Source organism: Fimicolochytrium jonesii (assembly GCF_025526975.1).
Source record: "Fimicolochytrium jonesii strain JEL569 chromosome Unknown EV422scaffold_1, whole genome shotgun sequence".
Taxonomy (NCBI): Eukaryota; Fungi; Chytridiomycota; class Chytridiomycetes; order Spizellomycetales; family Powellomycetaceae; genus Fimicolochytrium; species Fimicolochytrium jonesii.
The window spans coordinates 334,851-359,480 of record NW_026515668.1 but is presented as its reverse complement, the minus strand read 5'-3'; the positions used below and the strand labels follow the sequence as shown (position 1 = coordinate 359,480).

The 24,630-nt window shown below is 55.3% G+C and overlaps 7 protein-coding genes across 7 annotated transcripts; 3 read left to right on the top strand and 4 right to left on the bottom strand.

Annotated features, from left to right (window-relative positions):
- On the top strand, window positions 1-831 carry EV422DRAFT_562706 (peptidase of plants and bacteria-domain-containing protein; the record flags this gene model as incomplete). The annotated part of the gene is made up of 1 exon (XM_053071976.1): window positions 1-831. The coding sequence occupies one exon, from the start codon at window positions 1-3 to the stop codon at window positions 829-831; it is 831 nt and encodes a 276-aa protein (XP_052929893.1).
- Window positions 698-3,016, bottom strand: EV422DRAFT_510959 (glycoside hydrolase superfamily). The gene has a single exon (XM_053068972.1). The coding sequence runs from the start codon at window positions 2,809-2,811 to the stop codon at window positions 1,123-1,125; it is 1,689 nt and encodes a 562-aa protein (XP_052929892.1). The 5' UTR covers window positions 2,812-3,016; the 3' UTR covers window positions 698-1,122.
- A 2,647-nt stretch (window positions 3,017-5,663) lies between these two features.
- Window positions 5,664-7,678, bottom strand: EV422DRAFT_502420 (uncharacterized protein; the record flags this gene model as incomplete). The annotated part of the gene is made up of 7 exons (XM_053068267.1): window positions 5,664-5,677; window positions 5,734-6,406; window positions 6,514-6,753; window positions 6,829-6,884; window positions 6,991-7,165; window positions 7,222-7,460; window positions 7,513-7,678. The coding sequence occupies 7 exons, from the start codon at window positions 7,676-7,678 to the stop codon at window positions 5,664-5,666; spliced, it is 1,563 nt and encodes a 520-aa protein (XP_052929891.1).
- Window positions 7,679-8,820: 1,142 nt separating this feature from the next.
- On the top strand, window positions 8,821-11,676 carry EV422DRAFT_4991 (Metallo-peptidase family M12-domain-containing protein). Its single transcript, XM_053068063.1, has 4 exons — window positions 8,821-8,992; window positions 9,076-9,179; window positions 9,246-10,512; window positions 10,588-11,676. The coding sequence occupies exons 1-4, from the start codon at window positions 8,914-8,916 to the stop codon at window positions 11,424-11,426; spliced, it is 2,289 nt and encodes a 762-aa protein (XP_052929890.1). The 5' UTR covers window positions 8,821-8,913; the 3' UTR covers window positions 11,427-11,676.
- Window positions 11,677-16,086: 4,410 nt separating this feature from the next.
- Window positions 16,087-17,771, bottom strand: EV422DRAFT_510941 (uncharacterized protein). The gene has a single exon (XM_053068971.1). The coding sequence runs from the start codon at window positions 17,515-17,517 to the stop codon at window positions 16,372-16,374; it is 1,146 nt and encodes a 381-aa protein (XP_052929889.1). The 5' UTR covers window positions 17,518-17,771; the 3' UTR covers window positions 16,087-16,371.
- A 54-nt stretch (window positions 17,772-17,825) lies between these two features.
- Window positions 17,826-18,799, bottom strand: EV422DRAFT_510940 (uncharacterized protein). The gene has a single exon (XM_053068970.1). The coding sequence runs from the start codon at window positions 18,709-18,711 to the stop codon at window positions 17,992-17,994; it is 720 nt and encodes a 239-aa protein (XP_052929888.1). The 5' UTR covers window positions 18,712-18,799; the 3' UTR covers window positions 17,826-17,991.
- A 614-nt stretch (window positions 18,800-19,413) lies between these two features.
- EV422DRAFT_491213 (rab-GTPase-TBC domain-containing protein) lies at window positions 19,414-24,063 on the top strand (the record flags this gene model as incomplete). The annotated part of the gene is made up of 16 exons (XM_053067513.1): window positions 19,414-19,468; window positions 19,885-19,977; window positions 20,046-20,147; window positions 20,328-20,428; window positions 20,496-21,222; window positions 21,317-21,397; window positions 21,459-21,498; window positions 21,568-21,660; window positions 21,733-21,799; window positions 21,874-21,994; window positions 22,076-22,097; window positions 22,176-22,224; window positions 22,282-22,454; window positions 22,626-22,688; window positions 22,775-22,874; window positions 22,945-24,063. 16 exons carry the CDS (start codon window positions 19,414-19,416, stop codon window positions 24,061-24,063), a joined length of 3,006 nt encoding a protein of 1,001 aa, XP_052929887.1.
- Between the last annotated feature and the right edge of the window lie 567 nt (window positions 24,064-24,630).

The window sequence follows — 24,630 nt, the reverse complement described above, 5'->3', positions numbered from 1 at the left end:
ATGACCTCCCCAACCTCGCATCATCCATCCGCCCCCACCCCAACCCCAACCCCAACCGTCCTCCCCCTCCCAATCCGCCTCCCCCCCGTAACAGTCCACCTCACCCACCACCCGGGTACCACCCTCTTCTCCAAATCCATCCCCATCCCCACCGACCTCCTCCTCACCCTCTCCCTCCGCGCAATCGCCCTCATCTACCCCGCCGCATCCTCCACAACCCTCCCGCCCCTCGCGTCGATCAGCCTGCATGTGCGCCCGTTCGAGGGGATCGCGCATACCACCCATTCCCACACCACATGCACCGACACGCCCCCGCCCTCGGACGCCATTCCGCCCTCGGGAACAATCACCTCCGAGATCCATCTCAGCAGCACGTACATCCAGAGCGTGCACGCCACCAACGCCTCGGACGTGAAAGCGACGACGCATGAAATACTCGGCGTCCTCCTCCATGAGCTCACACATGTCTGGCAATGCTACGTCGCCGCTCCCGCGCCGCACTGGATCGTCGAGGGGGTTGCTGACTACGTGCGGCTGCGCGGGGGGCTGGCCGCGCGCCATTGGCGGAGGGGGGTCGGGGGGAATTGGGCCGATGGGTATGAGCGGAGTGGGTACTTTTTGGATTGGTGTGAGGGGAAGTGGGAGGGGTTGGTGGGGGAGTTGACGAGGAGGCCCGCGGAGGAGACGGTGAGGGGGTGGACGGGCGTGGAGGTGGGGGTTTTGTGGGAGAGGTATCAGGCGTGGTTGGAGGAGGAGGGTGGGGAGGCGGCGGGGGTGAGCGTGCCGACGCATGGGGTTGAGGTGCCGATGCCTACGCATGAACCTGCGTAATGATGTTTTTCACGGCGTGTTGTTTATGAAAGAATTATCGATGGTCCACCAGGAGGTGGATGGAAGGACCGGTTCGCGCTGGTATCCTTTGATGACATTGTTATATATCATGAGAGAAAATGGACACACATAGAGTACATAAGACCTCAAACAAAAACACAAAAGCGTCCCCAGACAAAGCCGAGGAGGGTATTGTCTACGCAGCACTGAAATAAATACGCCAGAAAGGAGAACCGAGGGATGGAATCTGCATTGTCCAGTCTATATTCTCCAAGTCTTTCATTGTCTCGTTCAAGCAGTGAAACTCACAACATTACTCGGCTCCCCAACCCCAACCTCATTCCTCGCCCTCACGCGGTACGAATACGCCTTCCCATTCTGCGCCGTCGTCTCCGTGAACATCGTCGCGGTGCTATTCGTATTAATCGCATCACTCAACCCCCCACCCACAATCGTCCATGCCGCAGCGGCAGTCGCATTCGCCCCATCGGCGCGTTCCAGATCGTAGTTGTATGCGCCGTAGGAGCCTTGCCAGCGGAAGAAGGTGGTGTTCGTGATGGGGAGGAGGGTTGGGGGGATCGGGAGGGCTGGGGAGGGGATGGTGTAGCCTGTCTGAGCGGCGGCTTCTCTGGCGCCCTTTGTGACGGCCGCCAGGATAGTTTTCTCGTCGTCGCCGAAGGTGGTGAAGCCGGGGTAGTGGTACGCTTGGTATCCGTGGTCCTCCGCGTGTGTGTTGAACCCTCCCCCGCGCGCGTGGCCGCGGAGGGACCAGACCATCGCGCCAGCGAAACCTTTTGAGGAGCGGGCGAGGTGGTTGTCGATGAGGCCTTGCATGGCTTTGGAGGACGCGAGGCCGAATTCGCCTGCGAAGAAGGCTTTGTCGTGGGCGGATACTGTGGCGGCGTCCGAGGAGGCGCGGTCGGCGTAGAGGGGGACGGTCATGCGGTGGCCGACGATGGCGCCGATCCCGCCTGCTGCTCCGGCGAGGACGAAGAGGGCGATGGCAAGGGTGAGGAGCTTACGTTTCTTGGACTCGCGTTTGATGTTTTCGTAGTCGGTCGGGATGCGAATCCAGGAGACGCGTTTGGAGAAGCAGATTGTGAAGCACATTACCATGAAGGCGATGCCCATGACCGCTGCGAGGACGCCAACGCCGATCCATTCGGATTTGGGGAGCTCGAATTGAGGGTAGTAGTGGTTGGAGTAGAGGTCGATGTTGGGGTCGGCGAGGGCTGAGTCGTCCCAGCCGTGCTTCCACGAGCCGTCAGCTACAAGGTGGTTTTTGTCGATGGATTTGATGTGGGCGGCAATATCGCTGGTCCAGGATGTGGGCACGCGGCCGTTGTTGTATTCCAGCTCGTTGCCTGTTTCCCAGGCGAGGATGGCGGGTTCGTCGGAGTAGAGTCGGCCGGTGATGGTGTTGTTGCGGGTGAGGACCAGACGGATGAGGGTCTTGTAGTTGGTGATGATGGTCGGATCCGTGAAGAAGGTCGCCGGCGCCGCACTGTCGTTGATGAGGTACGTGAATTGCGGGTATCCGCCCCACCATTCCCAGTTATCCAAAAACGGGAAAATAATCCTTATCCCACTCCTTTCGGCAGCCGCGACAGCATTGTCCAACCCCCGCATAACAATCTCGTTCAACTCAAACAGCTGCCCCGCCGGCGCCGTACTCTTAGTCCTTCTCTTGATCACATGTTTCATTGGGCCAGGGAAATTGCCCTTATCCCACGCCGCGTCTCCTCTACCCTGCACCCCCAGCGTGTACAAGCGAACAACCCGCCCGCCCAATAGGGAGACGGACCGCGCGAGGTCTTCCTGCTCATAAGTGGTGGGGACGAGGAAGGAGGGGTCGTCGATAAAGTGGAGGGTTGGTGTGTTGAAGGAGACCCACCGGAGGGGGGTTTTGGTGGTAGGGTCGTAGAGCTCGGCGCCGTTTCGGGTGACGAATTGGCCGGGTTGGAGGGGTTGGGCGGACATGTTGGGAGGCTGCCTGGCGGGGGTTCGTTAGTGAGGGACTTTAGAGAGCCAGGGTTCGATGCTCGTGGGCCAAAGTCCGACACCTTGGAGCGGTGTATGTACTGTACTGTAGGTGGAGTACGTCTGACGGGTGTGCTGGTGCGAGAGCGATGACCTTTGAGGTTGGGGCCGCTGCTTTCAAGCTTGCGGCGTGCGGCCTTTTGTGGGGGGGGGGGGGGGGGGGGGGGGGGGGGGAGTTATAGATCACGACACCATATCTAGTTAGCGCAACCTGACAGTGCGTATGCGCGCACAGAAACGCCCGCAGATTCACGAGAGAGTCGCGCGACACACCCCTTTTCCTCACTCCGACCCCGACCGGCGACATTCTGCTTGCCATTGCGCCATTGTAGAATTGCCGAGTCCCAAACTGACTCCCCACAGCACAGGGAGACCTCCGGGACCACCGCACGCGTCTCTTGAGTGTGCCTAACCTAACGGCCTCCCTGGGCTGGACTAGGCGTGGTGCCCCACCCTCAACACCTCCCACCAGGCCACCCGCAACGTCTGCACCGGCCACCCAGTCAACTCCGCTGCGCCGCTCACCTAGATTCAGCAACACTGCCAACCCGCAACACCTGTTCCCTCCTGTTCCCTCTCGCCCTCGTGGGAAGCCCTTGATCATAGAGGAAAAATATATGGTTGTCAGAATGGCGAGATTCCTTTACCTTCACGCAGACAACTATCCCGGCAACCCAGCTGCACTTGACGCACGTGGCAGAACGGCAGAGGCCTGTGGAGTTAGCAACAATACCGTCACAGCGCTTTGGAAGGAGTACCGTGAAACCCAAACCTTTGAGAAGTCCGTTGACAAGAGGGGAAAGTACGAACGTCTCCGACTGAACCACCGTGCCATGAAAATTGATATCCGAGAGCTGGTTCATACTCTCAACGCTGGAGGCTCCCCAGTCTCATCGAACATTGTGCGCCAGCATATGGTTGAGCTGTGGAAGGTCAACATATCGACAAGGTCTATCAACCGTATCCTTAAAGGGCTTGGCTTTAGCTGGGCCAACGCTTCGGCCGGTCAGTCATACACTGAAACCCTCGAGATTCACCGTAAGCGCTCAGAGTATTTGCGAGCGAGGATGGAGATGCGTACCAATCTGACTGGCGAGATGGAGGTGTGGCTAGATGAAACATACTGCAATCAGCACCATGTCCAGCGGAAGACGTGGTTGGTGGACGCAACTACGATAGTGAAGAGAGGGAACAAAGGACCAAGACTCATCATTGTGCATGCGGGAGGGCCTGATGGGTGGGTTGGCGAACCCGTTGTCTTTGCCGCCACTCAGTCACAAGGAGATTACCATGACAACATGAACTGTGAGAATTTTGAAAGGTATGACACGATACACACATACACAATGCAATTATTGATTCTTCTCATCTACAGATATTTTGAGGCGCTATGTGATCATTGCACCAACAAACTTTTGCGCAAAGCAGTTTTTATGATGGACAACGCTTCCTACCACCGCGGTTTGAATGAGCCCCACCTTAACAGCATGAAGGCGGAAGAACTGATGACCATGTTGAAGGAGAAGTATGGCATGGATGAAAAAGAGCTGCAGGTCCCGTTGAAGCGGATCAGTAAAAAGACAGGTCTTGGATGGAAATGGGCAACAGTGGCATCGATGCAGGCTATGGCAACCGAGAGAGGCTACTATCCCCGCATCAAGTGTGAACTCATCGCTGCGAGATACGGACACCGCATTCTTTGGCTTCCCCCTTATCACTGTGAGCTGAACCCGATTGGGCTTGCATGGGGACATGTGAAGAATTGGGTGGTGCAGAACAACGATGGGGGCAACTTCAAGAAGGTTAGGGAACTGGTGCTTCGAGGATTTGACCAGGTTTCTGTGGAGTCATGGAAACGGAAGGTTGCGAAGGCCGTGAGATGGGAAGACTGGTATATCCAGAAGAAGCATGTTGTTTTGAACAATCAACTGGCCGCTTCTTGTTATGGACGACGCGCCCATACCATAAGCTTACCTACTGACAGCCGCCAATGTCAACCGCCAATGTCAAACGCCAATGTCAATGTCAATGTCAATGTCAATGCCAATGTCAATGCCAATGTCAATGCCACTCCCCCTCTCTCCTCTCATTTTGCCAATCCTCCCGCAATATCGCCACTCCTCCTCTCTCCTTTCATTTCGCCAATCCCCCCCCGGCTTCTCCACACCCCCCACTACTTCTCCATAGCCAGCAGCTGTAGCAATGCTCTCTACGCTCGCCACGCCCGCTCTAGGAGCATAGCTGGCGCCCCCCCAGTCCCCTCTTGTTGTTGTTGTTCTCTGATCTGCTGGGTTGTCTATCTACAAATAGCCGGCCTCTCTTCGTCCATTCCCTTCCTCCCCAGCAGATCAACACCAGTTCTTCTCATCTACTGGTCTAGTCCTTGTTTCTTGTTTCGCCAATACAATCTCTTGTCGCCTATCGCTCTCGCTCTGTCTTCTCTTCTTCGCTTCCGCCTCTGTCGTCCAGATCATAACAACGACCAGTCGCTGCACACATTCCGCATCCGAGCTGAGGCTCGTCGGGGAGGATTGGAACATAGGGAAGATTGGTCGGCGCATCTATCATCCAGGGAGTGTGGCTTGATATTCGGCAATATAGGGAGGTTGCGTTGATGTGGGGTAATTGGCGAGCGCCCAATTTATAGGGGTGAATAAAGCAAAGAAAACATGTGTCAGTGATTGTAAAGTTGCTTCGCTCAATGCTTCACTCAATGTAGTCAATGTCCCAACATCAACATGATCTGCGCTCGCCAGTTCCACAATCCAAATCATGGTCTCAATCTGGGTGCCTCAGCCCAAGCCCCCTGGTTAACCGTTTGGTTAACAGCACCGGAAATTTCAAATGCAAGGTGGCACTTACTATGCGCAATTCCTTCATATGCCTCATAAAGCTCCGAATGGGTCACCGCAAAGAGCATCAGGTCCAGAACTCCATCATCCACCGACCTTTTCAGGGCCAGGATCGATCCTTGAACTAGATTCATGACCTCCAGCGGGGCCAGTCCAACGACGTCAGATTCCCGTAGGAAGCGCCAGCCCGACGGAATTTTGGTCGTGGTCCCCTTGTTCCAGTCAGCTACGGTGCGTGATGGCGCTTCATACTTGCCATCATCGCCAAGTGCAGAGGGCGTACCCTCGTTGGGCGCAAGAGGACGGTTCCCATACTCGCCATTATCACCAAGTGCAGAGGGCGTACCCTCGTTGGGCGCAAGAGGCGAACCGTCTGCACCACCAGTTTCTCTGACCAGACGAGGGGCCTTCCGGGGTGGTGACATACTTGAATGCCGGGGACGCTGGGTGGGGGTGTGGTCCTGGATCACTGCGTTCTGGACCAGCAGGGTCCAGGAAGTGATGTGCTTGGGCAATTCTTGGATGGCTGGCAAGCACCTTGCGCCTTCCCGAATGAGTGCTATGTCAGTTCTAGCAATGGCTTGAGTCCGGCCCGCCCAGTCATTGAGTACACCCGCCTGGATCTTCGCAGGTCCCTTGAACAGGGCCTTTCTGATGACCGAAATTTCATCCAGTGGTGGCTTCTTGGGGTCTCCGTGGCGACCTCAAAGGTTCAGCACTCCCATTCCCAAACGGACCCATTCCTGCTGTAGATGGAATATCATCTGTTGCTCAGGCAGGGCCATCGAACCGAACTCAGCGCGGAAGCATGAGCGATCCACACATCCTTCGTTCTTGCCATGCGCCACAGCACATCATCGTCCGACCGTCTGATTGCCTCCAGGAATGTTCGTGTGAAATTTGGATCATCATCCGCTTCACCGCCGTCGTGTGAGTACCAGCAGAGCACAACAAAGCACTCGATGGTCAGTGGAAGCCTGCTTGGCGGCGCCAGGCTCGTGATGAACATGTTGAGAATCTGTGCGATTACCTAAACATGCATACATAGAGCACATCAGAGATATAAACAAGCATACATATGTAGGTAAGCATGTGGATAGCATACCTCGATAAACAATTGGACGGCGACTCGTCGCATAGCTGACGCTTCATGGTCAATTCCTGTTCCCCGTCGTGAAGGCATTACAAGAAAGCAATCGTGGGAAAGTGGTCAGCGAATTGTGGGAAAGTGGTCAGCTCTCAGTACAGCGGGGCATGGGAATCTCACCTTCCAGCTTATGTATAGACTCGCAGAAGACTCCATAAACTCCATATACATATGCTGGAAGAAGACCCATCCACAATCCCACAGTGATCTCCGCCCATTCCATTCCTGAATGGGATCCAGGATTCAACTCAATTGTGGCTGCAAAAAAGGGGGTAGTAACGTTCATTAGTCGGAGCTATTGCAATAATAGACACATGTGTTACCTTAATATTGGCTCATGATCCGGCTTACACGCTCGACGCGTATAAATCCTCCGTGCATAAACCTGCCCGATGTCCCGCCCGATGTCCGCTGTGCCGGCTTGAATTCTGGACTCCGCGCGTCCATCCGCGTCCACCCGCGCTGATAACGGGCAACTCCCACTCCCCGACCGTGCTCACACCTCATCAAACTTCCGGCGAGAACCCAGCAACATGAACAGCCCCGTATGCTCCATGCAGGCAGGAGATTCGCCCATCTGTCAGCCGCAACTGGCATCATGCATCAGGAGCCATGGGCTTATCCATCTTATCGGCCTCTCACGTCCTGGCAAATTGTGTGAAGTGGAATCCGGGTGGAGGAGTCCTTCCATCCGGGGCGTCACTTGGGCTTGGGTCAAAGAACGAGGATGAGGATTGTCCTCATTCCGGCGCAGAACACACATCTCGTCGCATATGAATGTAACTGATCCTTTGAGCCCTGTGGACATCGCTGCGAGGCCCAAGATAGGACAAGTCCGAAGCAAAGATGCCTTGATTGCCTCACCGCCAACCATACCTTTGCCCACTGGTTGTGCATTCTGATGTGGCATTCACCGTGCTTTGTTACCACTTTCGCTGGGATGTGTCAAGCCTCACCTGAATTTGGCGATGCATGTCTATGTAGTACTGGTGGGAGGGAGGGCGCTCCGATGCAACCTGATCCCGGAGGTGCATGTGAAGGTGGTGTGTTGAAACCAACAGCCATGTCGCTTGTATACGGAAGGATGCCACGAACGTGGGGCTTGGGAGAAATGCCAAGTGTATGTATGCAAGAGCAGGAAACGGGCGAGAGTGACAGGTCTTTGTGTTTGACAAGCACGCTGTCAATTGCTCGCGGAAGTTCCTGAAACAAGGAGAGACGCCGGAGATTTATTCGAACGAGGCCTTATTGCAGCAATAAGCTCAATCATAATACGATTACGTTAGCGGCCGTCCGTCACAGCCCACGAACGCCACCAAGCGGAAACCAACCGCACACTGCTCCGGTCTGAAAGCGGCTGTGTCACGCACGACAACATTGAGAAGGGGCGGGAGTGATTATTGCATCAACATCAACAACGCTCTAAACAAACGCCTCCGAGAAGCGCTAAAGCAGTCTGACCGTTTATTAAGGTACAGTAAAGACCAGACTAACTACTGCTAAGTATACTACAGTTCCTAAAGTAGAGGAGACGCGCTTGCAATTTCGGAAAGCCTCCTCCCTCCCTTCCTGCCAAGAACTACTTACTAGTAGGAACTGCCTGTCGGTCTGCCTGTTTCCTCCCTTACAGTACGGGGAAAACCAACGCCTTCCTCTCGCAACACAACGCAACGCAACACAACAGCCGGGCTTGCACCCACTCCCCGTCCTCGTCGTTGGCACTTCTCTCCAGCCGCAACCTCTCCACCTCCTTCCTCGCACCCGCCAAAACTGCCAATCCTCCTCTCATAGGACGCCTGTCTGGCTCTCGGTCCTGCCCACTTGGTGGCTTCCGTCGCTTGTATACACTGTATCATACCTCGCATATCAGCTAGAAGGGAGAGCACTTACGGAACTTGGGCAACGACAACGACGAGCGATCATTTTCGAACGGGGACGGCGCTAGTGGGGAAACGGGAGCGCAACAACGGCTTGCGGAACTACCTGCCATAACGCCAATTACTGCCCCGCGCACCGATAGAATTTTGAGCTAGGTTTACGAAGATGGGGCTATCAACAACGATGTCAAGGGCCTTGGCCGTCTACTTTGTTGTCCTGCTGCTCATAGTCAGCGATGTCTGGGGTATGTGCAGTGGCATGACCGCAAGTCCGCGCTGAAACATCCGTTGTTTGTTGGTTGTACTGACATACAATCCCTATCTCCAGCCCACAGCTCTTCAGCTTCGATACCACCCGTTCGCTTCTATGACTTTCTAGAAAAGGTGTCCATCAAGAAGAAAGTATCTGGAAACCTTCAACTAAGCTTCAAGGTGAGACTCCATTTTACGAGTGCCACCCACCCGTCAACGACATCGACTAACTGTGGCATTCCCTAGGCCATAAATGAGACCTTCACATTAGATCTAGAGCCAAATACAGACCTCCTTCACTCCGACGCCCACGTGCAATACGCCAGCGACGCCGAACCAAATTTCATCGATCTGCATCGGATGGCACGACACGCCTACAAAGGAAATGTTGTTGGGAAAACGCTGACCGGTGCGAGAAGGGATGTAGGGTGGGCACGGATCATACTCGATCCATCTGAAGAGATCTTTCACGGTTCGTTCGTCGCCGATGGGCAGATGTACCACGTCAAGGAGATTGAGACGTACCACAAAACGAGGCGTTCGGTCGACATCCAGGTGCCGTCTTCCTCGTCGCGGCAGGAACGACACCGTGCCGCGCGGATGATACTGCTACGGGATCGGGACGAGTCAGCTACCATCGGGCAAATACCCGAACTGTCAACCCTAGGGAGACGGGAGGACGGCGGGTTCACAAGCGGAATCGAATCGTCATGTCCGTTCAACCCAAAGGACAACCTCGGTGCCCAACGCAACATCTCCGACCGTCTCGAACGGTCCCTTGCCGGGTCCCTAACCAAACGCGCACCAGCAGGATGCCCGACAGCCCGCAAAGTCCTTTTCATGGCCGTCGCCGCGGACTGCACCTACGTCCGTCTCCACAACGGCAAGGAAAACGCCCTCCAGCAGATCCTCGAGAACTGGAACACCGCCTCGGGGGTTTACGAACGTTCCTTCAACATCAACCTCGGTGTCATCCAGGTCTTTTTGCAGGACGCATGCACCCCCACCGACCCCGTCCTGAAATGGAATCGCGAGTGCAGCGATAGTTACTCGATCAACCAGCGCCTGAGCGATTTCTCGGCCTGGAGGGGACAGAAGGAGAAGGATGATGCCGGGTTGTGGCATCTCATGACTAACTGCCCCACGGGTCCCTCCGTCGGCGTCGCATGGCTCAAAACCCTCTGTGAAACGACAACAACGGTGCAATCCTCGTCTGGCGGCCAACAGTCGGTATCAGGGACAGGCGTCTCGGCCGCTGTCCAGATCGAGTGGAAGGTCGTCGCGCATGAGATAGGACACAATTTCGGCGCGTACCATGATTGTTCCGGCGCGACGAACCAGTGTCCATGCACGGACCCGGAAGCGTGTGACTGCTGCCCGTGCACGGATACGTGTAACTGTAATGGGCAGTTTATAATGCACCCCACGGACTCGTCAAAGACGGATAACTTCTCGCCGTGCAGTATCAATCAGATTTGTGGCGGGTTTCCGAAATTTGGGACATGTCTCAAAGGTATGTAGATCAAATTCAGCGAAAAGGAGTTTGATGAGTACTGATCTCTTACATATCCCCTCTCCACTCCCATAGAACCAGGCGCTCTAAAAACAATTGCAACCGGAATCTGCGGCAACGGCATCCGCGAAGGCTCGGAACAATGCGACTGCGGCACCGCGGCCGACTGTGCCGCCGACCCCTGCTGCGACGTCGGCTGCAAGTTGAAACCCGCCGCCACCTGCTCCGACAAAAACGACGAATGCTGCGCGTCATGTAAACTCAAACCGTCCGGTACAACCTGCCGCGCATCGAGTGGGGAATGCGACATCCCCGAAACGTGTAATGGTGTCAACGCGACGTGTCCGACGGATACATTCAAACCGGATCGGAGCAGTTGTACCACAACAACGGGGATAAAAGCCCAATGCGCAAACGGTCAATGCACTTCGCGGGATCTACAGTGTAAATCAGAAGCAGCGGCATCACTCACGCTCTCGGGCGCGTGCCCGGACCAACAATCCCAGTGTCAGTTGTTCTGCCAGGCGGGAACCCAGTGCGTCGTTCTCCAATCCTACTTTGTAGATGGAACACCCTGCGGGCTCTCTGGGAAGGCGGTTTGCAAAAACGGCGATTGTACGGGCGGGAATATCCTCGACGACGCCCTGGGCTGGATCAAAACCAACAAAACGGTCGCGATCCCCATCCTCGTCATCGCCGGTTTGCTTATCCTCTCGATCCTGTACTCGATCGTACGGTGCTGTTGCTGTCCCTCGTCGAGACGGCCCCCGAAACAGGTCGTGGGGACAGGGAGACATGTGCATGGCCCAACGACGGGCGCGCCGAGCAATTGGGTCGAGCCCGAGGCGTATAATGGACACGCGGTCTCGCCTTCGAATTCGAGGCCGCCGGCTTATCGGAGTAGCGGGCGGTAGCCGTCGTGTGTTTGTTGCCCATACCTTTTTTCCCCCTCTTATCCGCCCCACCCCCCTCCGCACACCCACCAAGTCACATTCCCCCTTCCCCCCTCCTACGCTCGCCCCTTTCGCCTCGTTACTTTCAACGCATTACGGCGTACGCCTACCCCCCCTCCTTCTCTTCGAGAAATTTTGTATATAACGCCCCCCCTTCCCCTTTGTTCGTTTCTAGAAGGACTTGAGTGGTTTCTGACGCCTGCACCCCCAGCGGGGGCCCAAATATGAATGAAGATGCTGAGTTTCGAGCAAATTGACTTTTTCAGACTGAGTGATATGGTTTTCGCTGAGGGGATGTTTTGTGCTCGGAAATAGTATGCCAACGGAAAGAGAAAAAAAAATGGGGGGGCATGGGGGGGAACTAGGACGGGACCCTCCATGTTCGCCCGCCGACCCTATTCAATAGGGACCCTATTGGCTGCGCGCGGACCATGGGAGGTTTGATCTGGGGTCTACGTCCCTAGCGAGATGTTTCTGGAGACACAAGACTCGCAGAAACACCCGAGGGTTGGTTCCGATTCTCCGATGATTGCAAGATTATCCGGATGTCTCCGAGTGTTGGTTTGTCAAATAGAGAAGGTAGAAAAGCAGGAGGGCGTTGCCCGCACGTTACGTGTCTTGCGAGCTCCACTTTCCACCTTTCCACAACATGATCAGAGCATAGGCAGAATGGCCGTGACAACTTCTCCACATCTTTCATCACGCTCATAAGCATGTTGAATCCACAACCCGATTCCTTGGATTTCTTTACGTGCTTATCTTCTTGAGTCTTTTTCCCGCTGACCATTGTGCAATCTGCTTTTGAAGTTGGATTGGAGAGAAGGAGTGAGTCTTGTTTTTTGTATGCTTTTATGCAGAGTAGAACAATGAAAATGAACAGTATCCCCTTTTTGTACAGAATATACGGAGTCCGAACGCGCGTGATGACGCGAACGCTGCCAATGCAATATTTGACCAGGTGGAGCGAATGCGGGCGGCACGGGGAGGCAAGCGGCCTTTGAAGATCCTCGCTGTCGGACAGAAGCCTCTACCGATACCTGCAGATTGTCATGCCAAAGCTTCCACCTCTTCTCGGCATTGATCCACTGCTTGCGGAGAAGGTGTCTCGGTTGAATCGCGATAAACATCGTGCGTGTGACGAGCTCCTGCAAAGCATAGTTGATGATTGGCCTGATGGTTTCCCGGCTCTTCCAGCTTGACCGTGCCGGAATCTATGGATATCCTAGGTCGCGCGTAGGGGATGGTCATAGGTTCGGTGTTGTCCATATGGGATTCAACATCTATATGGTAGGCGGTTTCTTCTAGGCGCATGAAGATCGGGATGCTGCTTTGAGCAATACCCAGGCCTAGACCCAGACCACCAAGACATGCCAGGCGAAACTGCCGAAACCACCGAATCGGCCGTCGTCACCACGATAACCATCATGTGCGTCCTGACGCACGATGAGGTCGCGGCAATGCCTGAAGAGCCAGCCCGTTTCGGGTGAAGACGTCGTAGAGACGGACCGTTGTATTCACTCGACATGTATTTTGCACACTATAATGGCACCCGCCGCCAACAACATGGACACCGTCGTTTCCCCCTCCCTCTCCACGGCCACGATGATCGCCGCGTCCAGGTCGCGTTGCGTGACGGGTCCGCTGAGGAGCACGTCCAAGAGGATCATGTACTGTACGACTGAAAAAAGAGATCGGGGGTGTCCCGGACCCATCGCTTGTGCAACCCGTCCGAAAGCACTTTCGAGAGCTCCGACAAACACGCGAAAACGACGCGTTCGGTCATGAGTGACGCGTCAGGTCGGGAGTCCCACGCGCTGCTCCAGCAGTGCATAACCCCTTGTGCGTCAGCATCCATTTCGCAGGGAAATGCGCGGCGATGCGCCTCGCTGATTTTCGGAGGTATGGGTGTGGTGTTCCATCTATCGAGGGGGGTGGTCCGAAAACGAGTGCGTATGCAGCACCGACGAAAAAAACGCGAAACGGACGCGTCCCCGTTCCGAGAGACGTTCAAACTCGGCGGCCCAACGAGCATCCCTTCGCCCGCCCCAAACACACCCAGCAGGCCCTTGGATCCCTTCGGATATTTCGGGATGCAAAAAGGTCAACAGTACGGGTTACCATGTCCGAGCGGACTGACGGATGTCCGAAAACGCGAAACTGACGCGTGCTCAGGCAAGCTTCCTTCGATGAATCAAAATCAAAAACTTTTCGTGTACCTGGGCAAAGCGCCGCTGGCAGGAAGAAAATAAAGTGCTTGAGCCTGGTCTTCGAGACACGGGTCCAGCAGGCCCAAGGAGGGCCACACTTTCCGGACCGGAACCTGAGCCGTCGCGGTAAGATCAGGAACCTCCCTGCCCCCCCCCCCCCCCCCCCCCCTCCGCCTCCCCTCTTTTCTTCCTCAGTCCAGTGTTGTGCATTCTTCTACAGGGAGCATGCGGAAGAGGGGTATTTTTCAATTCCAGCTCGCGTGATGTGGTTTGCAACGACCGCCGGTAACGACGCGGGAAGGCCTTGCACGGCATGGGTGTGGTCTACAAGAGATTGGTAGCCGCCGTATGGCATGCGCGACCGTCTTTGATTCTGTTTTCGGGGGGGCGGTGTGGATTCCCAGGCCCGGTTTGGCAACGGTTTCCCTCGAACTCCCAAAAGCCGCCAAAAATGACGCGTGAGAGGATCCTGACGCGTTTTCCCGACGGAGGTCCTCCAGCAAAGGTCCTGCATACGAGTGAAAACGTGGAAAGGCTGCTTCCACCATAGTTCTGGCTGTTTTTGGTTTGGCGCGTTTTGGGGGGGTCTCGATTATCGGGACTTTGGTTTGACAGATCGCCTGTCCGAAAGCCGGACAAACAGACGCCGAAGAAATTGCCTTGTTCCGACGCCGACAACGGCATATTTTCAAGTCCCCCAAGCGCTCTCCCATCAGTCATCCTGTGCATGAGCCCTGTTTTGCTCGGTGTATATATATGCGTGAAGAATAGTGTGTGTGTGTCCGAAACGACTGTGCAACGTGTCCGAAAGGTACTTTTGAGACGCGAAACAAAAACAAAGCGCGAAATTGACGCGTACCCTAATTGGTTCCACCCAATGGACCTATTTAACCGATGGGACATACACAAGCGCTGCTGCTGGGCCCCCCACCCCCCCCCCCCCCCCCCCCCCCCCCGCGCGCTTGGCGGTCAATCGAGTCATCCGTGTTCTGCGTTCTTGATACGGGACTCATCGGGCCCGCGTCGGGCAAGACTCCTAAATCAAGACTTCGTAAGGGATTTCTCCTCCTGTGTGCGTTTCGCGTGTAAGAGGGATATCGAGGGGGGGGGGGGGGGGGGTCACATGTGTTGGGGCGCTTGTTATGTTGTTTGGACGGGCGATGGATGCGCTTGCGGATGATCAAACAAGGGACCACTCGAAGTCAACGGACTGGCGTCCACGTGCGTGCTGTGCTGCTGGGTGGGATGGAATTTTGCTCTGTGATTGTGGGGATGTTGACCGCGATTCCGTTTCCTTACGGAACTCCAGCGAAGGTTCTGTGTTTCATGTGAGATGGGGAAAGAGCCTCAAAGGTATCTTGAGACATGACGACATGGGGTTTCTCGTGGATCGGAATGGGATACTTTGCTGTTGAGAACAACAAGGACGTTGGATGTCCACCGTGGGACGTCCCTTGGGATTGGTGACGCCGAGAAGAATCTGAGGCACACCATCCTCGTATCGATCGATATATAGAGAGAGGAGGGACGCGCGTCAAGGCTTACATGCCGCCCTTGACTGCCTTCCCTTCCCAGGACGTTGCGGCCTGCGGTCGGTTCCCTGACGTACCTGATGCTGAGTGCGGCAAGTGTGCTAGACCCCCCGGCAAGCTCCCCTCCACCTGCCTGCAGACGTTTCCGGGCGGCGTCCGCGCACCGGTGGATATATTTTAGCAACCTTCCTGAAGCTATTATCTATTCACGGAGCATGTTCCACCTCCGTCGCAGGCTAACTAAATTCCGCGTTGACTGGGCCATGTATGCATCGCACCAGAATCTGCGGGTGAGATTTCACACTGTTTCGTTCGAATTCGATAAACCGGCCACGCTGGGGCGAAGGTTGTTCAATCCCCTGTCCGGGGTAAGCGTCCGACCCGCTTACATGTGCGCAAACGCGTTGGGGTGCCCGCTTACATGTGCCAAACGCTTCCATAACCCACCGACGCGTTCAGCATCCCGAACGACGGGGGTGTTCCGAGAACGGGATCCACTGTTTGGGGACACTGAGATCCACGCGGCAGGAGAGGGAAGCGGGGGAGCAGGGGAGGGTCATGTCGTTCTCAGGAGCTGTCGGATGTCAGGGGTTGTATATAAGTACTGTACGTACCATCACTCGCTTGGCAACCGCCTACTTCAGGGACTCCGACGACGCCCGCCCTACGTGTACGAAAACACACGTCGGAGAAGGCGAAACCACGTGTTGCCTCGTGAGAAGTGGGTGAGGGTGAAGGGACGTTAACGGGGCTTTGAAGGCTCGTGGGTAACACCAAATGGAAAGGGGAGGAAAGGGGGGGTCTGATGCACCGCCATCTTTTCCGGACATCCGGCCAGTGGAACCTTGCAACGCGACTATCTCGCGAGAACACAGACGAACACGTTGTAATGGGTATATTCGCCAAATTTTCATTCCCTCTGCCAATGATGGTAACCAAAATGCTATGAGACTGAATGCTGTGCTAGAAGGCGCGACGATGAGGGGGCACAAAAAAGCTACCGAGAACCCTGTCGCGAGTACCAAAAGAAAAATTGGCAGGATCACGCACGACCAACACTATATACACTGACCCGCAAAGGCGACAAATGACAAACTACCAATGCAATGCTCCTCCAAAAACGCCAACTCCCGCTCTACCCTCCCTAAGGCTCAGACCACCGGTGATTCAATCCACACCCCCAACCCCGTCACCCTCATCATCCGTCTCCGCTCCCTCTCCCACCCTCCAGCCCTTCATGCGCCGCTCAACTACTTGGTTATACTCCTCGTTCTCCGTCATGAACTCGTACCGGCACGTCGGGCAGGTCCCGCTCGTTTCGAGCCATTGGGTGATGCAGGAACGGTGGTAGTAGTGGTAGCAGGGGAGACGTGTGATCCGGGTATCAGCGTCGGATTTTTGATTCGAGGGAGGGGAGACGTCCACGGGGGGTGGTGGTGGGGAAGGTGGCGGCGAGGGCAACGGCTGCTGATGCTCATGCGATGATGAGTGGAGGGAGAAGTTTTCCTGGCAGATGATGCAAACAGGATGTTTCTGCAAGCGTTTGGGTGTGGGCGTGATGAGCGGGAGGCTGTGGATGACGGAGGGGGCGGCGGGCGGGTGGCCCTGGGTGTGTGGGGTGGTGGTGGGGAGCAAGGCTTGTTCGAATATCTGTTGCAAGGATTGTAGAAACAACTCCATGTCGACCCTTCCCCCGTTCCTCGTCCTATTCCTTGCGGTAGCGGCGCCACCAGCATCACCCGCGTTAGTGAGATTTAGATGTTCTGTTTCATCGACATTTCCTGCGGTATCGTTCCTTAACGACTCCTCGAATCGAGTGGGTACAAAGAAGACGATCCGGCCGCCGTCGCCGTTGAAGAAGAGGGAGAAGCGGAAGGGGGGGTCGGAGGGTGTGGAAGTCCTGGTGGTGCGTGCCGGATCAGACTCTTCACTAGATTGCTGTGCTTGGGACGATTCCAAGCGTTCTCCGTCTGCGTCTGCGACGACGGGCTCGGAGGGTGGTGTTGGCGGCACCCCCACCCCAGCCGCGCTAGCAACAACCTCCCTCTCCACCTCCCTTCCCGCGTCCCCGTCCTCCTCTGCAGAACCCGCACGCGCACTGCTCTCCGCCTCCCACCTAGCGCCCATCACGAAATCGACCATCCGCTGGCGCAACCCGGCGTAGGGTCTGAACCTGTACATGGCGGGCGAGCGAGGACGGGTGGGTGTTGCGGGGCGGGCTGCTGGGCGGGCTGTGTCCTCCTCGCGTGACAGGGGCACAGAGGGTTCGCCGCCGTCGGTTGGGGTGTTGGAGTACGCCGACTGACGGTCCATGCCGTTTGTGTTTTGTGTGTTTCTCTCAGTATCGAAGTTGTGTGTGTGTAAAAAAGAAAGGGGTGGGCTGTGAGACGGCAAGCCTCGTTTGAGTCAGTAAGTTTTGGGGGGGTGTTGCTGGGCGAAGAAGGAGGTGGGAAGGGGCAGCTCTTTATACGAGAACCTTTGTGGTTTCCGTGGCGTGTTGATGACGGCGGCCGATTGGAAATGGCGATGACTCCCGACGAATTCGCTTATTCGACGGGGAACGCGTGAAAGAGGATGGGGGAGGGGGGGGGGGGGGGGGGCTGTGTGCACGCGCAGAGCGAGCTTATCATTGAAATTGGACACCGTTGCCCTTATGATACCCAAGTCCCAATCTTAATGTACAAATGACATCTTCCGCACATTTTACTAATCATTCCTAATGGCTGCTGCTCCGACCTTTAGAATAGCAACTGGAAGGTGTGAAAGCCCATGCATCCCACATGCTCCTCAAATGCATCCCAATCCCCTTATTACTGTAATACCCCTTCTCCTCCTCCAAACACTCATTCTCTCCCAATCCTGCAACCCCTCCGGCTTTCCCACCCACACAACGCTGCCCCACCCTTCCAACCCCCGCTTCACATTGTCATCAATACTACCCGGGTCTTCTGAGATGGGTCCCACAGTGATAATCGTGTGCGCAACGGGACATGCGCTCATGTAATCGAGTAAGATGGAGGGTCGCCGCAGATAGGATGTGAACAGGACGGTTGTGGATGTGAAGCGTTCATCAGAAGGCTTCCCACTCGGCAACCACACAAACCCCCTCTCGCCGTCCTCTGTCCCCTCATCCAAAAACACGTTCGTCCGCGCGACATCCACGCCCCTAACCCCCACCCCCGCACCCGTCTCATCCGCCAACCACTGCAGCAGATACTCCAACAACCCCGACGCGGATCCAATCGATAGTATCACTTCACTCGCATCTGTTGCGCAGTGGGAGAGGATGCTGGTGAGGAGGGCGCGGGTGGGGCGGATGCAGTAGAGGGAGGATGTTGGCTGCGAGGGGGCTTGGGAGAAGAGGGCGAGAATCGCGTTAGGGTTGTGGGCGGCAAAGTGGGAGCGGATGAGGGCGTTTATGTTTTTTTCGGGGGAGGCGGGCGAAGCGAGGAGGGAAGGTGAGAGCGAGGAGGAGGGGTTTGTGTAGAGGGCTGCTGAGGACCACATTGTTGGCTGGGGGGGCCTGTGCTTGGGGGGGGAGGGGGTGCTGGTTTCTGTTAAAATAATAAGAATCCAGCTGTGTCATCTCGCTCTGGCTGTCAGCTGGGCAACCCTCCCCAACCCCCTTCGCGTCCCGTCCTCCACCTTCCCCAGCTTGCTCCTGTCTTCGACCCAACCGGTCTCTACCTTACACTTCTATATATATATATTGCACTCTCCTTCGGTGCGGGCTCAGAATGCTCTGCATACCAGCCCCCGTTGATATCTCCTCCTACTGGGAGAACTTGAAGGTATCGAAACCCCATCCACACCCGCGACCCCCCCAGGCCCCCTATCTGGTTGGGCAGACATTGACCGTTCCTTTCCCACCGCCCCACGAACAGGAGGATGAGCTCTTCTTACTACAAAAGCTAAAGACCCAGGAGGGCACCGTCATGAAGTCTTTCTGGACGACGTTGCAGAATGTGTAAGTTGTGATGTAGACCTTCGCCTTCGCACGCGTTGGGGATTCCCGCCACAAAAACAGCAGACTGACTCGGTTGACCATCTTCCCCCACCCCTGAAGGCTGGACACAAAGCAACCGCCGTTCAGGATAGTACTGAGAAGTGCTGAGGGGCCCGAACAAGGGCATCTCGTTGCGGTCTGTTCAGTTGCTGGGAGGCTTGGAGGGACCGTTGTTGATGATGCGCCGCTGACTCAACCCGCCCATGAAGACAGGCGATACGCTGAAAGCAACCGAAAAGGACTGGGCTTGGATTCAGGGTGCGTTTCTGACCGAGCGATGAGGAAGGAGGAATTGCGGCGAGCGGGGCGACCGAGCAAGTGGCCGAACGCGGACGGCGAAGCGAGATGCACGGTTACTTGAGGCAGACGAGCCGTAGGAGAGCGAAGGCGTCCGCGAGTGGAGCAACTCCCGCGCCGCACGCGCGATTTTAGCGGGCGACGCGAGCAGTAATGTGAGCGACAAAGGACGGTCGTTTTCTATCGTGAGCGATGGCGAACGGCCGCTCTTATTGTAAGCGCCAGTGATGCTTATTGTTTACGGTGGATGGATGGTGGATGGTTGATGAGATGGTTGATGGTGTTGACGGTTGATGGATGATGGCCATGGGTGAATGGATCAATGGTTGATGTTTGTTGATGGGACTCATTCGTTATTTGCTTCTTCGGTTGCGCAGAGAACCTGATGCCTGGTGTAACGGAATTGGAGGATATGGCGGACAAGGAAGCGTTCGCTATATCAAAGTTCCAGTCACTTGTTACAAGTGGAGGTGGGAGGCCCTTGCGAGTTCAGATAACCATTGACAGGGAAGTAGCGCTGACAGGGATGTGATTCAAGACAAAGACACAGATGAAAAGTCCGCGGACGCGAAATTCCGGGCAGCTGCACGCTCATGGCGGCAGATCTTTCACATCTCGGAGGAAGAGCGATTGGTCAATTGTATGTCTTGGAAATGAAGGACGACGTCCTTCTGCTCGCTGCTTCGCACACTTATTGCCCTCCCATATTCCGCAGTCTACAGTTGCTCTTATCATAAGAAGTTGATGAACCAAGGCTGGATGTACATTGGAGTATCGCATCTGTACTTCTACTCTTTCGTGTTCGGCGTGGAAACAAAAGTGGTCATAGAGTTGAAGGATATCGAAGAGCTTGCCAAGGACAAGTCGAAACGGGGGGTTGTCAATGACGCGATTCGGATTAAGCTTAGGAACAAGGCGGAGGTGAGAAACAGCGTGGAAGCTACCATAAGAAAACAAGAGCGCCCCTGCTAAACCCCCCACTCAACAGCACGTCTTCTCAAATCTGTTCCACCGAGACGAGACCTTCGACCTTCTAGAGCACCTAACAAATATTGCCATGCAAAAGCTCCTTAAAAACACCTCCACCGACCCCGCCCCCGGCCTCTCCTTCGCCCCGGGCACCTCCACCGGCCCTCAAACCGCTCCCACAACCATAAAAGGCCTTGGCCCCATCGGCCGCCCCTTGAAACAAAACTTCGAAGAAGCCAAACGCAACACCCGCTTTCAAACCCTGTTCTCCCTGCCCTCCACCGAGACGCTCATGGAGGAAGTGTCGGCAATCACTCAGATCTCCGGAACCAAATCCTCTTTCAGCGGTCGCATGTACCTCTCCGATACATACCTCTGCTTCATCTCCGCGGCGAGGTATCAATGTTACCTCGTCCTCCCCTTCTACGCCATCATGCGCGTCGAGAAGATCAACTCCCAAGTCTCGACTATCGCGATCACCGTCCGCCACCAATTGAAACTGATCTTCCAAATGACATCCGACCGCGCGTCGGCGGATAAACTCTGCCTAACCCTCAAAGACCGGTTACAGCAGCACGTCACGCTGATGAAACAGCTGAAACCGTTCCTGGCGTCGTGTGCGAGCGAGGAGCTGTTGAATGGGAAGGAGATTGCGGTCGGTGGGTTGGGGTTGAAGTATGGGTATGTGGACGGGAAGAAGGCGAGTGAGAAGAATAAGTTGAGGTATTGGGTGGCGTATTTTAGAGGTGCGTACTGGACTTTGATGTGGTTCTGATGGTCGTGCGACTGCGTGTGGTCCACGAAATGGGCGGGCTGATCTTGGATGCGCCCCCCGGGCAGAGTTCGGAAGGAATTTGACACTGGTGCGGTTACCGACTTTCATCAAGTTGGTCAGGATAGGACTGCCCAACACCTTGAGAGGTACGTGCATCGGCGAGCTCTATTTCTGATCATCGCTGTCTGACCAATGTCCCATCCACAGGCGAGATATGGGAAGTATGTTCAGGCGCCATGTACAAAAGGTAACCGTGCCCCCCTCTCTCCACGAACCCCATCTTCCCCAAAACTTACATTCGATTTCATTTGTTCAGATACATGCACCCAGGCTACTACGAACAACTCCACAAGGACCACGAAGGCGAAATGTCACTGTCGATGGAGGAGATTGAGAAGGATCTCAACCGGTAACATCACCCCTTTCATTAGTCATGTCCCCGAACGCACAGCTGCTGACCGGTTTTTTTGGGGGGCTGCAGGAGTCTCCCCGAATACAGCGGCTACCAAAACGAGGAAGGCATCAACGCCCTGCGGCGTGTGCTCTACGTACGTACCCCTTAAATCCACAAAACCCACATGGGGGTTCGGGGATGGACGTTAACACAAAAGCATTTCGATAGGCGTTTTCGTGGCACGAACCCGAAATCGGCTACTGCCAAGCGATGAACATCGTCGTGAGCGTGTTGTTGATCTATTTGACGGAGGAGCAGGCGTTTTGGGTCTTGACTATCTTGTGTGAACGTGAGTCCTGGCGAAGGCATAGTGTGTGTACTTGGGGCATGGAACGATAATTGACTGGGCTTTTTGGTGCGGGGTGTGTAGGATTGTTGCCGGGGTATTACAGGTACAGCCTTGATGTGGTCGTGATGGGGGTTGATGATTAGGGTGGGTCGGAGGGCTGACAACCTTGACATGCGAACAGCACAAACATGGTCGGCGCCGTCGTCGACAACAACGTCTTTGAAAGCCTCGTAAGCGTCCCCCCTCCCTCCCCCCTTCCCTCCTCCCATCTAACCTGTCCCCTGTAGGTAACGAAATACATGCCCCTCATGTCGGAACACTTCAAAAAGTACGAGATCCAGCTCTCGGTGGCCTGCCTCCCCTGGTTCCTGAGCCTGTACATCAACTCGATCTCGTTGCCGTATGCATTGAGGATTATTGATTGTTTTTTTATGGAGGGGCCTAAGGTACGGCTGGGTGTGTGAGAGGAGGGTTGGGGGGGGGGGGGGGGGGGATGTTTTACTGACCCTTTGTGGGTTTGTTTTAGGTGTTTTTCCAAATAGGGTACGTCTCATAGGACGGTTGACTTGATAGCGAATGGTTTGAATTGAAGGGGCAGATGATTGAATTGGGGCGGTTTGTTTCCTCGTAGCTTGGCCATTCTGAAGATCAATGGGGATGCGATCATGAAGGTTAAGGATGATGGGGAGTTGATGTGAGTGCTTTTGCGGATACGGATGTGTGCGGGGAAGAGTTCGACTCCCGTAGCTGTGACTGAGCTGACGATGGTTTTGGATGCAGGAACGTGTTGAAGGCGTACTTTGCGACGCTCGGGGACGTTGTGCAGGCTGATGAGCAGAAGGCGCGGAGGACAATAACGCGGTTCAATCAGCTTATCTTGGTAAGAATACTTTGGAATTCCTCACGCTCAAGAAGGGGTAGAGGGCACGCTAACGTGCAACTATTCACAGACAGCCTACCGCGAATTCCAAAGCGTCAACCACGACCTCATCACCGACCTTCGCAAAAGTCTGCAGCTGAAAGTCGTGCACAGCCTGGACCTCTACGCCAAACGCAGCATCATCCGCAACCTCAACCACACCTCCCGCTTCAACAAAGAAGAGCTTCTCTTCCTCTGCGACGAGTACTACAGCGTGCAGTACTACGGCTCCAAAAACGATAACAACAACAGTAACCAGCCGAAGAAAGCCACTGACAGGTTGGATTTCGACCAGTGGGTCATGTACCTCGGCCGCCTCTCCGAATGGGCCAACACCAAAAAAGACGCGGACGAGCAAGCCAGCAGATTGGGCGCCATGGAGACACTCAAACCCATCGTCGGCTCCTCCTTCCTCACCAAGCTGTACCGCAAGTCCTTCGACACGGACAACGACGGTGCAATCAACTTCCAGGACCTCGTCACCGGCCTTGGGCAATTGATCTACAGCGACATGATGACCCGCCTGAATCTCTTTTTCGAGATGCATGACGGAGATAGGGACGGGACGCTGGTGAAGGATGAGGTTATACAGTTTTCGGAGAGTCTTTTGTTTTTGTTGAGGAGGGAGGAGGGTGATCGGCATTTGGGCGCTGTGAGCGGGTTCATGAATCGTGCGTTTGGGATCAGTGCTAACGCGAATGCCGCGGCGGGGTCGCCGGCGTCCAACTCGGAGGGCGGGGACGCGGCGGTCACATCACCACCTGCAGAAGCAGCTCACCCACCACCACCAACAACAACACCCGCCCTTGACATCCCCATGCGCCTGACCCTCTCGACCTTCCGCGAACTGATCCTCGCCGACGACTATCTCGTCGACTACTTTGAAACTGGGTTCACGCGGTCGTTCGTGCTGAAAGAAAAAGAGGCCGTGCAGGTCACTGCCGCGGTCGTCGGGCGTGAGTTTGTCGATTCGCTGTGGAGTGGTGGGTTCAAGTGGATCGGGGCGAAACGTGGGAAGGGTGGGGAGAAAGCGGAGGGTGAGAAGGGATCGGGTGGTGACAAGGAAGAGGAGAGTGGGGCGGAGGAGGAGGAAGAAGAAGAAGAAGAAGAAGATGAGGAGCTTTTGGATCAAGGTATGGGCGGGATGTGATTGTATGTTTTTTTTGTAACCTGTGGGTGGTGTAACCTGAAGTTGATTTTGTGGGTTTTTCGCAGTGGACAACCTCATGCTCTCCGATATTGACAAGCAGTCCAGCCAGACGACTATCCTGGATTCGGGCACGAGCACTACCAGCAGCACATAGAGACGAGTCGGAAGATTTGCATTTTGCATTCGCCCAAATACGAATCCCGCCGCGGTTACGAGTCGAGTCGGTGGGGCGGGCCCCCAAACTGGTCTATACAGTGCGGGAAATGAGTGGTCGAGTCGATATTTACAATGCATTCGACATTCGTTTCGTGTACTTCCCGCCTCCCCTCCCGCTCTCCACCCTACAACCTCCAGCACGCACACTTTTTTGTTTTCGCTTAACTTATTGATTTTGTTCCGTGCCTTTATGCAAGTTGTATGACTACGTTTCAACACGTCTAGCATATATCGGATCTGACTTTACCACATGCCAAAGTCCCGTCATGCACGTTTCCCTTGCGGTATCTAAGCACACGAAAGCTCCAAAAAGTGCTAGAAAGCAGTCCGGTCGTGCCATTCCCCCCTTTG